Source organism: Neolamprologus brichardi, chromosome 16 (assembly GCF_056152115.1).
Source record: "Neolamprologus brichardi isolate AB-2024 chromosome 16, ASM5615211v1, whole genome shotgun sequence".
NCBI classification, from domain to species: Eukaryota; Metazoa; Chordata; class Actinopteri; order Cichliformes; family Cichlidae; genus Neolamprologus; species Neolamprologus brichardi.
In genome coordinates, this window is record NC_142119.1 from 21,695,980 (window position 1) to 21,710,636 (window position 14,657).

Below are 14,657 nucleotides of genomic sequence, written 5' to 3' on the forward strand. Positions count from 1 at the left end.
TTTTTAATCTTTTTCAAATAAATTGTGAATTATTTGTAAATATCATTTATTTAATCATTCATTCACTTTTTAATACATGGGGACAAAATTAGAGAAGCAAGACTGGGATGGTTTTAGGTTGGACGTGTGCAGTGGAGGGATAGTGGAAATACTGGGAAAAGTATGCTAACTGTAGATGGAGTTGACAGGCAGGAGACGAAGAAGAAGATCTCAGCAAAGTCAATAGAAGTTGTGAAGGAGGACATGCAGAGGGATGCGACACAGGAGGATCTTTGGGATAGGGTGAGATGGAGGACACTGGAGATCCCTAAAGGAAGCCGTTTAATGAATACGATTTATGTATTTAGTATTTATATATGTATTACTTCATTCACTCAGCCTTAGAGTAGTTTGAAAAATAGTTATGTTTTCTGACGTCACCCTATGAGGTTTTACCCAAAGTTCCAATGAAAGCGTTAAATGAATATGTTTTACTCAAACTTCTAATTTAATATAATGTGTATTTGACATCAAAATGAAACACTTGTCAGCTGCGTCCTGCAGTCCATGGTTGATTGCAGGCTTTGTGAAACCAGAAATGCACACAAAGTCCCTCCAGAGGGCGTTGTGAGCGCAAAACATGAGCTATGTGGTTCAGCCTGTTGTGGGCGCCTCACCGCAGTCCGTTGTTGACCGGCTGGTGTTCACGGCGGAGTTTGATGTGCGCACAGTGGAAAAGAGTTGGATGAGTAAAAACGGTCTCTGTCTTTTTCTAGAGTGAAGTTTCCCGAGACTGACAAATCATAAGGATGAGCGAGATGTTGCAGAGGTAGAAGATTTTAAACTGTTTTTTTGGTATACAAAGGTGAGTGATTTAGTCTCATGGGTCTATAATTTGTATATGATAGGGCTTTTGATTTATTAATCTTTTAAAGAAATTTTGTTTCATTCACTTGATTAACTACAGGTGATCTGATTTCAGCAAAGTAGTACAACACTTATGTAATCACTAATTTCTTTGACGTGCAATTTTCTACAGTTGTATTTAATTTGGGGTTGGAGCCGTTAGGCTGAAATCCAACCCTGAATCGGTTTAATCATCTCTAGTGTGATAACTTTGCGACTTACTCAGGGTATGATCTGAAAGTCTTTGCGCACTTAATTTTTAGATGTATGGAAATATTTTGAACTGCATCTCACTAAATGCTTTATGGAGTAAAATCTCTGTAAAAAAATGTACATTGTTGAATACAGCAGTTTAACTGGCTTTCTGAGTAAGATAAAGTGAGTTTACCTTTCCAGCCTTCATTCTGCATCACTGGATCATCTTTTAGGGGTTTTTTTTAATTATAGGAGAGGGTATATTCACACAGGAGCAGACTATAATCATTTGTTAAATCTCAGTAACTCTCGTTTTTCTCTCTGTTGAATGAGCAGTGAAGAAGATGATGATCCAGGCCTCCTGTCTGCAGCTGTGTTCACTCTTGTTTATGGCAGGACGTCTACAAGGTGAGTGTGCCAAACCACGCTTATAGCATAAGGAAAAAGCCAAAGTGAGGATGTTCTGTACATCAGCTTATGATTTTCTCTGGTGGTTGTTCCAGCTAGAGTAACAGCAACCCAGCATCTGGAAGCACCGGTGGAGAAGCCTTTCACTCTGACCTGCAGTCTTTTAAAGGAGCGAGGTGAATTCCTGAGACAGGTGCGTTGGCTAGATGTCCAGAACCAGACCCTGCTGACCTACCAGCCTGGCAACAGGGAGAGTGTGAGCGGACAACAGCATGTGGAACTCGCCCCGTCGTCTGCGAAGGACACCTCATCTATCATCATTCGCAGGGTGGGCTTCCGTGATGAAGGCTGCTACACTTGCATATTTGACCTGCACCCTACTGGTTCAAAGCAGGGATCGACGTGTCTCACAGTGACTTGTGAGTAAGCCCATTAATGATAACAGATTAACATTAATGATCTTGGTGCAACAGCAGTATGTTATAGTTTAGGTAAATCCTGTGCGCTTGTACACATTTCTGAAGCTGTACCAATCTGTCACAGGACAGAATGAGTAGCTTGCCTGTATGGATTAAGGTACTGATCCTTTACAGCAGTGTTTCTGGCTCAGTTCAGAGACCTCTGGTGGACTTCAGTGCATTCTTCTCAGATTCCTGTAATCAACGTAATGTCTTCTGCTCCATAAAATGGCTAAAAATGAAGATGTACAAATAAAAGTTTATATGATGCTGTTATTGCACTGAATGTAAAGTGAGTATCAGTCTGCACAGCCATAACTGAACGAAAAATGAATGAATTGTAATGCAAGCTGACCTACAGGCTTTGCATGGGTGAAAGTTCAAAGTGTAATTTTTTTTCAAACAAAAGCACACTAAACATGCAGGCCTCTTGTATTTAAACCACAGTGAAAATCTTCTATGGCATAGTAAGAATGGCTGCGAACTAGTTGGGAAGACCTGCTCTGGAAGCCAGTTTGAGTAATGATCCCCTTGCCACAAGGAAGGAGACAGATGTCATTCACAGGGTCAAACTGAAGAGCTCAATTGTTCTGAAGTGGAAGTAAAATGGCCTGTCAACTGGTTGATACACCATTAGTATCATCAGTGTCGTCTGTTTTTGAATGAGAAAATGTGAGATGTGCTACAATAGCTGCTGGTATATTTGAGAAATAACAAAGATTGAAATTGACACGCCACATGAGAATCATAAAAGCCAGTCAGCTGAATGGAGTTTCCATCATTTCTGTCCTCAGTGGTGCACCATTTCTTAACTGATTTTGGATGCCTGCCCTTTGCACCCGACCATTAACACTGAAAATATGTGAATACTGATGTTCCTAACCACTGCTCACCTCTGAACAAGAGTTGATGAGTATGTTGAAACTCAGCCAGTCATGTTAATAAAGAGCCGTGGAGCAGTGGGAGGAGGGCTCTAACCAAAAACAGCTGGTGTGGATTCCAGTGACTGGTTTCTGTTTGGGTGTCTCACATTTCTGAATATTAACATTGTCCTGTTTGCATCCTTTATCTGCCTTTTTCTTTTCTTTATCTTATCTTCTCATCCATCATTCTGTCACTGACTAGTGTTTTTTTTTTTCTCTTTTTAAATCTCCAGCTCAAGTCACCGTTGATGGTAACAAAACAGCAGTTAGCGGCAAAAAGGTTTCCCTTTTATGCTCCTATGGTTTGCCAGAAAAAGTTCAACAGATAATGTGGAGGCACATTTCTGCTCAAGGAGAATCCACGGATGTAGCCTCCTTTGCAAAGCGGAGCGACCCCATGATCGAGCCACCCTACCAGGGGAGAGTCTGGCTCACTTCCTCCCTGTCTGACAGTCAGCTTACCATCCAGCCTGTTGCCATCCAGGACGAAGGCTGTTACACTTGCATGTATGAAACACGTTCTGATGGGCTGAAGACCTCCACAGTTTGTCTCTCCACCTACGGTAAACACCTGTTTTCACAGTGGGCTATTACTGGTGATGCTGTTGCGGTTCAGTATTGTAAAAGGATAATCCACACAAGAACTCAGTATTTGTACAAACCCTGAGACATCTTATGTACAATAAACTTACCATAAATCAGAAATGAAGCACAGTTTAAAAGTTTCTTAAAATAAAATTTATATTTTGCTAATTGCTATAGTCATTAATTATGTAATCTGCGCATACCAAGTGCATAGTTAGCACAAATCAAAGGGAGTAAAAGAACAGTCTGTGTACTGTTGAAAAAAATATTTTTTAACAATATGCAAAAAAAAAAAACAAGTCTGTGTAATATTTGCAAAGTTATCTTACAAAATTAGCATTTAAGTAATTTTTAACTAGCTCACCAGATAAACTGGAAACAGAAACATCTAGCCTGTTTCTGCACAAAGGTAATAAACACTGCTGGTGAAATTGCATCATTGTTTTGTTATGCAAAAACGAAATTTTTCACATGATTCTGTGCAAAACTAATTGATAAGAACTCGTAGCACCATCTTTACGAGCAATAATATGAATTTATCAGATTCTCACATCATCGTCCAGCCTTACCAAGCGTTTGTTTTTAGACGGATAGTCTCACATTTGATTGAAGATTACTTTGGCATACAGAGAAGTTTGTGGTCAACTTAATGACTACAAGGTACTCAGCCCAAATCATCACCCCTGCACCACCGTGCTCGGCAGTTACATTAGGCGTTTGTGCTGTTTTGCTGTGTTTGGTTCTCTCCAGGCATGGCACTGTACATTACAGCTTTGCTAAAGTAGCATTTAACCAAGCGTCAATCTATCCAGAAGTGTTGTGGCTTGTTTGGATGTAACTCTGCAAACCTAATTTTGTTATAATAAACATTTATAAGTGTCTTTGGGGCTAAACTAATCAGCATTTCTGGAAGCTGTGTTCACAGTTCGAGGTACTTCTTCCTTCTTTGACCTTCTTTGAGGTCATAGTAGTAACAATGAACAGTTGTCCTTAGCAGTAAAATCTTATAACTACACTTAAATTGAATAACTGTTGCTGTTAACACTGGCCAGTCTATGTCACTGTCTGGCATTGTCGATGGACAATGGCAGACAGTGCAATGTAAGATATTTGCCTTGAAGTAGTATAGTGTAGTTTATCCCATATCTGGTAAATTGTTTGGGTACTGTTATAAAAGTATTCCCATGACATTTTACTGTTCACATTAATTATGTTAGTATAAAAAGCAAAATTCTTGTTTGGCCGAAGTCAAACTGAGGCTTTAACATAGCAATAATAAATTGCTTTGTGGCAATTGTGCAGTTTTACTGCTGGTGTTTTGTCCTGACAAGTCCACTTGTCAGCAGATCCCTCCCCTGCGAACTCAGCAAGGAAACAGACTGTACCAAATAGACTGTGATTGGTAAGATACTCACTTGATTTAGTTCATTCAGACTATTACAGTCTCATATTTGCTTTGTAAAATGCTTAAACCTGCCCTTTGGCCCTAGAATTTAACTGGAAGTGATTGAGCTGTTCTGAGATTAAATTAAGCCCTGGACAAGTGGAAGATTTGGCTTGTTGGTGGCACTAGTTGAAATGTCAGGCGACCAATAAAGTCATTAGGAGTCTTGATCGAGGCACGCTGAACCAAATTACGCCCAGAATTTCATGCCAAATTTCCAAAGCAGTACATCAGATTGACATAGTTTGCTCTGGGCCAGCGGACCTAATCAAGGTTCCCTACCTCCCACAGAGCTATGATTTTATTTGTTGTTAGTGCAGCTGATACTTCAACAGTCTTCAGTTTTTTGAGGCCGTGTTTTTGTTAAATAGTGTCACTTTCGCATGGAACAAAGAAAATAGTTGGAGCTAAAAGCCAAGAGAAAAATAAAGGAGGCAGGCTTTAGTGCAACTAGGAGACGATTTAACTTGGACATTTTTGGCAGGATAGACAGGTACCCCCTGGGATTCAGATAGGAATGTGCATCTTTTCTCCCAGATTTTGCCCTCTGAACAATTTTATGATATCACAAGAGTAGGCTGTTGTTAACACACAAAGTCAGAACAGAACAGGAGTGTGTCCGTGCAAAGAATGGACCATTCGAAAGAACGATGGAGGCAGGGAACGAGGTCCTGATGCATGACTCTGTCAGTGTTTGCGGCAGACAGTGATTCCCTCTGTGCTTTGTTTCTCTCTCTCTCTTTATGCTCATTTGCTTTTCCACTTTTCTCCCATTCCCTTGCTCTCACAGTTATCTCAAGAAACACACGTGCTTTTGTCTGAAACTGAACTGTACAGGACAGTAGGCGTTCTGGGTGCTGAAGCATGATTAGCATTAATGTTTTATTCTTAATGCTTATTGTTGCCAACAGGCTTCTAACTTCATTCCACTTTGGGTGTGACATAATACGCCCTTCTTTTCTCCCACTTTCAGAAATATTGTTCGACAGCAATTATATCCCATGCAGACACATTTACATTATCTTTGCTATTACAAGTATTCTTAATTACATTAATAAAAAAACATGGTACTAGGCCAGACCCCCTTTTGCCTTTAGATTGGACTTCAAGGTAATTCGTCATGGTATATATTTAACAAGGTGCTGTAATCATTTCTCTAAGATTAAGGTCCATATTGACTTGGCGGTATCACACAGTTGCTGCATATTCGTCATTTGAACATCCATGATGTGAATCTTCTGTTCCACCAAATCTCAGTGGTGCTTTTTTGGATTGAAATCTGGTGACTGTGGAGGCCTTTTTAGTACAGTGAACTCGCTGCCATGTTAAAAAAATGATTTGAGCTTTGTGCGTTATCCTGCTGAAAGCAGACCACAGACAACGTTCAAAGTCAATCTGTTTATCTATACTCACTTTTTCAGGGGTAGTTAAACTAGAGTGTGAAAAACATGGAATGGAGAAATGTGTAATGTGAATTAAAAGCTCTAAAGAAGATTTTTCATACTACAAGTGAAGCGGTCACTGAGTTCACATCTTCATGGCTGCATTAAATTTCTGCATGAAATGATACATTTTCAGCTTTTTTATGTCGCAGTTTGTGGTGAAAGAAATGCTAAAATTCTTTATTTAAGTTGTAACACCAGGCTTGAGACAGTATACATTAGGTAATATATAAATGTCTTAACTTACTACAAATCTCAAAAGTAATCGCCACCATGAGGGAAAAAGCAATTACAATACTTTGATTGTTTTTACGTATATATTTGTGCCGATGTAATAGGTAACAACATAGTCATGAACGGGGACAAAAATGTACTTCCTTGTAATACATTTGCTGTTTATGACACACGAGTATTACATTTTAAATAAAAGCCACAGTCATTCTAAGCTATGCAACACGAAGGCATTATTTTGGTTTGGATTGTTGTCAGATTGATCTCAGATTTGAACCACCCTCTAAGGCTGTTGATGGGTGAAGTTAATCACGTAGAATTCGCAGAAATTGCTGAAACTCTGAATGCCAGATATCTGTGGCTAAATGTTTTCTTGCCAACAGAAATGTTCTGAGTTCCAGTGTATCACATTCCTTTCTCAGCCCAGAGAACAGAGAATTGAAAACAGCCATATATTTACTTATGGATCTAAGGAGTGCAGGAATTCGCATATCTTAGCTGAACCGAAAGGCTTTAAGGGTTATATTAGATACGATTTTAGAAATTTAAATTAGCACACTTGATGCAAACTAAAACAATGGACCAATTTATAGATTAAAGTAATCTGACACATGCTTGATTTACCACAGCATGCGTTTCATATTTCACTGACTGTTTTTATTTTTATTGAAGCAACAGAAAGTTTTATTGTAATAAACTTGGATTTGTGTAAATTTATTATTCGCAGTGCTGCCAAAACCTCAGGTGAGCTACAAAACCACTTCTCCGGGGGTGATCGAGGCAAACTGCACCTCTGTTTCAAGGCCGCCGGCAGAGATTGTGTGGAATGTGGAGAGAGACAACCGCACCATGCACCCACCTGTGACAAAGCAGCTACCGCAAGATGATGGGACCACTCTAGTGATCAGTACGCTGACTGTCCAGTCTGGGTTGCTTAAAGACGTGTCGGTCAAATGCTTGGTGCATCACAAAGGGCTTGAGTCACCAATTGCTGTATCAATGAACACTAAGAGTAAGTTAGTGTTACTAATCCTTCTTCTTTGAAGATCTCAGCGGCTGAGCTTCTTTTGCCCTGAGCTACGTTATGTTACAAACTTTTTGTCCTTCTGCAGGCAATACTACAACCCAGAATGAAAAAGATAGTAGAAATAGTTTTTAAATGTTCTCTAAAAGACACCCATAAACTGCATTGCACTAGTTCCCATACTTGCAGACCCATCCTTATCTTATGTAGGTCTGTGTAGCCTTTTCAATTTTTTGCATAAAGGCAATCTTCACTTCATAACATAGTGAAATGAACATTTCAATACCACTCTTACCTTCATGAAAATGAAACTACAGTCAGCTGGATACCATACTTTAGCACAAAATCCAAGAACTCGATACTGCATTAAAAGATGAAACCAAGGGTCAAATCAAAATTGCTTTTTTAAGCTTCCTCATGGATCTTCTGAGCAGTGTTTCAATTTTCAACCCATGGACCCTGTGTATTAATATTATGCTCTGCTGAGCACAGAGGCAGTGTCCTTGGCTGATGCGGTGGAACTTGTTAGTAGATAGTCATACAGACCACTGCCCTTTCTCGCTTGACCACGATTGATAACACAGCTGGCCTGCTTCCTGATCCACTAGCCAGCACCGCCTCCTTCTCCTGGCTTCCAGTAACCACAGGAGTCTCTGCACGATGCCTTGCAACTCATTAAAGCAGAGCCATGAATATGAGGTGCCCATAAAAATTAAAAATGCATTCAAATATAGCTCATTGTGGAGTGCTGTTAGCTCTCCAGGACCGTGTTTGGATTGTTTACCCTGTTCTGATCATGTGCAAATTTTTGAAATCTACTGAATTTCTTCAGCTGTGTTGGGGGATTTAAATTTAGGGAAAAGCACAAAATAAGGAGGTAAAGTATGAGATAGATTTTTCTCCAGAGAAGCCTGAATTATGATACTATAAATATTTAAATATACATAACATTAAACAGTAACTTACTTCCTATCCAGGATTCACTAAATGTTCAGAATTACCATAATGGCCTTACTGTCTCTCTATTTTAAAAGTCTCAATCAAAGGAAGAAATTTGGAAGTGAAAACTCAGCTCTGATGAGCAGGGGTACTGCAGAGCAATGGCTGTATAAGCCCCAAAACCCCCCAAAAAACTCCCCAATGCATGCCATCTGTTTCAAGTGCTGGATTAAGGTATGATATTTGCCTTTTTTTAAAGACAATATTGCACAAGCAACCTATAAAATGATAATTTGCTCTTCCTACATGTCTGTTTTCATGCAGACTGAAGACAGAACATCTTAAATAGAAAGTTACAGATGCTCATAGATGATTTGTTGATGCCAGCCATGCAACTCTCCCTTATTCAAGTGTTTATGCTAAGCTAACATGCTGTCCTCGGAGCCTCTTAGTTTACTCAGCACCTCATGTTAACTGATAAGGATGAGAGTGGGAATGATCACCTGTTTAAGTGAATCAGCAAAGTTGCTGAGTGAATTAGTGTTTTCCCATTCTTCACCAGTATGGTTAAAAAAATCTCTGTTGTGTTTTTTAATGGTCCGGAGGCTTTGGCATATGTAAACTGTGTGCTATTGTCAGGTATTTCATTTTCTGATGACCTGTGGTTTATCTTGGTTTAATGGGTCAAGAGTGGAATCAGACAGTAACTAAATTAAATCTGAGATTTAATCAGGGCAGGTCTATAGCTGTGGAGAGGCACTTTTCAATTTAGCACAGCCCTTCGGTACAAACAGTCACAGAAATACTAACAGCAAAATTAAATTGAAGAATTATATGTTTATCTATTTATAGAGATATTAAAACAGCTGATCAGATTTCTGTATTTTTCCCTTCCAGTCGGGACGGCGCTCACCATCCTGATCTCAGTCACTACAGTAGCAGCTCTGTTAGTTCTGTCTCTCTGCTTCTGCCTTTGGAAGTGTTTTTTGCGTAAAGAAGGTGAGTATGCCCACTGTATAACTCCAAAAATATCTCACTGTCATTATTTGAGGGTTGTATCGGGAATACATATGAAAAATCTCGTGTTGATGTCCACACTCCTGTCGTTTTAGCCACCTGTCCACAAGTTTTATGTAACTAGTGGTGTGAGCTGGTCACCTCAAGTTAACTAGATTGCTTTATGTTCATAAATGCTACAAAACATGCAGTATCATTAAGAAATGAAAGCTTCAAAATACCTTTTGTTAAAACATTTGCCCCAAAAGTGAAAGATCCCCAATCTGATTCTGGGAGGAGACACAAATGCCTTTGTCAGAACTGGGCTCCGTGTCTGCCAAATCAAATATGCAGAGCTACACATGGTTCCCGCCCTTTGTAAACATGTGACTCAAACAGTGAACAAACTAAATTAATATTGGAAGTAAAACAGTATTTTTTTATTTCAATGTTAAAGAACTGCTTGTGCACTAATATACTGTGCTCTTGATACTGGCAGTCTCTTGGCTTGAATTGTTTTAAAGTTATTACACTTTTTCCACTCACTCCATCGTAATTCTCTTAAAGCCAAGAGATCATTTGAAGGTCAAGGAAATCTAATATTTGGGGCTCCTTGTCTTATTGTGGGTTTAGGCAAACTGCCTGGGTGCTTCAAAAGCAATGAAGAAGCAGTTGCCAGGTGTGGTGTTCTTCAACAATAGTGTTATAATATTGAAATAATGGTCAGAAAGTCATTTCCCACAGGTCAGATATTGTGAAATAACTCACAGTATCCACTCACGTACATATTGTGGTATATTTACTGATTTAGTTCCAAATTTGTGCCCAGAGTTGTGTAATTACCTTAATTGTGAGATTCCAATGAGATTTGTCAGTGTGTTATAATCTGCAGATATGTATTGAGTTTCTGTGTGTATAATTATATTAGTAAATGTTTTGAAAATAAAAAAAATCATCTCTTTCAGTCTGAATACAGATTTGGAGATATGTGTACACATTTGCAAATCTTACTACGCACACAGCTCCACATTACTGCACACATTCACAAGTCAAAGTGACTTTTTACGATATACTTTTGCACATTTTGTAAATCTTATTATGCACCCATAGATTGTAATGCGTTGTAAACATGTGCATTTTAATTATAATAACATCCACATCGATAGGCTCTCAGTTATCACCAACTTACATTAATATTTAGAAGCCTGGAGGAGCAGGAATTTATATTATATGTTGTTGTAAACTAGTTTCATTCAAAATTACCTGATCTGTCTTGTCAGTTAGTTTTCGATCTGTAATCTCTGAAACCAACTTTTGCTCTTAAACAGTGTCTCGCTTGTCCTTAGTCAACTTGTGACATAAATGCTACATCTACAATATTGAATATATGAATGGGAAAATGGGTGCTGAAGCTGCTGCACTCATTGTTTGAGATTCCAGTTGTATGTAATATTATCATTAGCCCCATGGCCTAGGGGTAACTGCAGATTCACTTTGTGATGGTGGAGAGGAAAAACTCCCCTGTAGCTGGAAGTGCCTTCTGGCATGACCAGGCTCAGAGAGAAAAAGGTATCTGCCTCAGTCGATCAGTGCAGAGGCAAAAAGAGAGAAAGGAGCAGCACAAAGCACAAAACCAAGTATGAGAGTGTAGACAAAAATGAATGACATGCACTATAAAGACTGAGAGTGAACGACTTTTTTAATTTCAAGACTAGAAACTTCTAAAAGTCTCTGGTTCTCTCAGTTTTTTGTATTATTTCACTTTTTATAAGTTTCTATATTGATTCAATCTATCCATCTGGAAATGGGTTTCATAACGTCCTCCAAGTTTAGTTAATATTTACAGTTAGGACTGAACATCGATGGTATGATATTCCTGCTTCATTGTCCTGTACCTGCACTCCATCTGCACTTTACTGACAAATTTAAGAGCTGTTTTCCGTCTGTGCAAGAAGGAAGTCCAAGTAAAGCAGTTCTGACTGAATAAGGAAATCAGCCAAAGCCAAAGAAGTCAAAGAAAACTTTACAGACAAGACTTTTACAAAGAAAGATCTGATGGAAGCAGTTACATTTATACACTGAACAAAATGAAGAGTTGGACAGAGACTAGGTTCTGCAGTTTTCCCACTTCCCTCATCTTATTATGATAGGAATGATTTATGGTAATGAATTTTCCTGGAACTTGATCTTAAAAACTCTGATTGCAATAAAACTATGTTATTTAATTTAATAGTTTGTAATCCAGGTATTATTACATATACTGTAAAAAAAATCAGTGTGATAGTCATTTTATGTTTTTTAAAACCTGCATGATCAACCACATTTTGTCTTTTGACTTTGTGCGTCTGTGTTTTTTCACATGTAGTACCTTTCCACAGTTAAACTGTTTCAGACTTTTTTCTGAAATGGAAATGTTAAATATTAGAAAAACTTTATTTTTATACTTTATAATGCATTTTTAGATATTCTTTACTCTCTCCTCGTACTTTTGTTTTCAGCTGATTAATCGTAAACAAATGAGACCAGAGGCTGACGAGAAGATATGCTGGGAGCCAGCCTTGCAGAATTATTTCCCTGCATTATCGTCGTCTTCATCATCATCATCATCTCGGTACAAAGGGAAGATATTCTGACACACCTCTGTAGGATGTTCAGTACAATCCTATTTATGAGCACCAAATGGACAACACTTAACTCTGCTCTGCTGCCTCTGATATAATCTGCCAGACTGTCCTCACATGGTGTCAGTGAGAAACTCTTAAGCAGAGCTCGCTGTCGTTCTCTGTGTGACTCTGTAATTGAATGAATCGATGCCCATGCATTCCTGAACCAACGGCAACGTCTCTGTGCGGCAAATTAAAGTACTTGTTTGATAGCACATCGCCTGTCCTCAAAACACTTAGACTCTGAGTCTTTTACCTGGTCTTTAAAGAAAGAGTGCACTGCTATTTTATATTTTTCATATTCAGCATTAGCAGAAACCAAATGTGTATTTGTATGTATCCATGCTGAAATAAAGGCAGTAAACGCTTTATGTTTTGAAAAAACTTATATATATAATTTTATTTTAAAACAGTGAAATTATATTAAATATTCCAAGATTTCGCTGCTCAGCCACGCCTGCACTGTAGAGATGTACTAACATTTTGGGTGATTTTTGGACAGTAGGAAAGAAAATGCCATCCCTATCCTTTAAATAACCAGCTAACCGTCACTATGAGCTGATACTTATTCTTCCTCTTGTACCTCAGCTGAAGACCCCGTCACTTCAGTGTATTGTGATAGTTGGGTGAGGCCATCGGTAGTATTAGATGAACTAAAAGGGCTGCATACTGATTCCTTGTTTATGTAATATCTATTACAAACTTTTCTACACATTTCAAAGTCTGTTTGTGTTTGATGTGTGTGTGCATGTGTGTGTGTGTCCATGTGTGTTCGTTAGAGGTTGAATTCCACGGTCAGATGGCTTGAATCAATTGCCTGAGGGAGCAACAGTAGAACCTTTTTGGTGCCCCAGAAAGGAATGCGTGTCTTGTTCGATGCCTCCATCGTACAGTCATGGTTAGTGGTTTGAAAAATTGCTTGAGAACTTCACGTTAAACACCCAAAGAGAGACTCCACTCCAAATATTTTTGCTCTGGATCAAAGTGGTACCTGCGTGCTTATATGATCAGCAATGAATTACAATGGCGCCTCTGGGTATTACTGTGTTTGTATGTGCAAAGCGGTGCTTTTAAAATGTTATTTCACTGTTGAAATAATATTTCATTTCAAAGCATATGACTTGCATCTGTCAGTTATTTTCTTTGTAAACAGACGAACAGCATGAAAGTTATTAGAGTTTAAGATCAACACTTCATTCAAAAGCTACAAAAGCATGTAAGTAGTACTTACCTGTATGTGGAGCATACACAATGATCAGAAACACATCATAATTCTGAAAGTGGGTTCAGATATTTTTTAATAGGAATGCAAGGTAGCGTCCAACGGGAAAAAAAATCAAAGGATGCATGAATGACTATTTACATATGTAAAGTTAATGTAATAAATGCAACAAACAGAATAATAAAAGTGTTTAAAAATGCATTCAGACTCTCACTGTCATCCTTTCAGCTTTTTATCTCAACTTTGTGCATTTCCAACTATTTTTAGAAAAGCATCACATTCCTTTCAGCTGTGCCAAACCTGGTGGCCAGATGCCTTTTTTTAAATCCCAAGCCAAGTTGTGGTGGACATTGCCGAACAAATAATCACACACATATTGTGCACACTTTTACTCAGAGAGTCTGCTAGCCATGTCAACTGAAAGATAACATTTACTATTTATGCTTTCTATTAGATATACGTTTATGTATATAACTCAGCACCTGTATAAAGACAGCATAAATTCAGATCCGACTGCATCTGGATTTATGTGAGAAGTGTAACTAAAACAGTGCTTTAATTAAGCAGATATCAAAATTGAACCAAGCTAAACTATTATGTTATTTCTTTTGCTATAATGAATAAAAATGTTTAACACCAGAGTAAAATCATTCAAATGTAATAGTTTTACACTCCTAATTGATCCCTGCTCTCGTATAATCCCCTTGGAGACATCTGTATTTTTAGCAAAACCACATGCCTTAGCAATTCTTAGCATTTATTTTACCCTGTCAAAAGGTTTGTTGCACAGCTGAAGACTTCTGCCAGACAATGATTAAAATCGTACAGTTTCTAAACCTGTGGTTGTCTATTTGCATTTGGTGGGAGAGAATGTGTTTGAATCTGCATGTGAATTTTAATAAGGTCTTTCTCAGGTCATTCGTTTATTTGAAATGTAAGCAGTCTAGGTGCATTTAAGGATTAAGTGAGTTTGTATGTGTAAAGTATGTGGTATGCGCGTTGTGCTGTAGTGAAGTGGTAGGGTGGGGTGATGGAGTGGTTTAGGATTATAAATCTGCACATACTGCTGAAAACAAATTAAACAAATACTTATTTTATCCTCCCCCCCTCTCGGGAAGGCCGTGATATTCCTCTCAAGAATACTTTTTTTTTTTTTAAAAATTAAAAATCCCCGTCTCACTTGTCATTTTTCCAGATCAGTTTCCAAGTTTAAACATAATGTAAAAGCTTCTTGTGTTATTT

The 14,657-nt window shown here is 38.3% G+C and overlaps 1 protein-coding gene across 1 annotated transcript; it reads left to right on the forward strand.

Annotated features, from left to right (window-relative positions):
* Positions 1 to 672: 672 nt before the first annotated feature.
* On the forward strand, positions 673 to 13,586 carry zgc:113337 (OX-2 membrane glycoprotein). Its single transcript, XM_006788339.3, has 7 exons — positions 673 to 844; positions 1,417 to 1,488; positions 1,584 to 1,907; positions 3,103 to 3,432; positions 7,299 to 7,583; positions 9,432 to 9,533; positions 12,029 to 13,586. Exons 2-7 carry the CDS (start codon positions 1,425 to 1,427, stop codon positions 12,034 to 12,036), a joined length of 1,113 nt encoding a protein of 370 aa, XP_006788402.1. The 5' UTR covers positions 673 to 844; positions 1,417 to 1,424; the 3' UTR covers positions 12,037 to 13,586.
* The last annotated feature ends 1,071 nt before the right edge of the window (positions 13,587 to 14,657 follow it).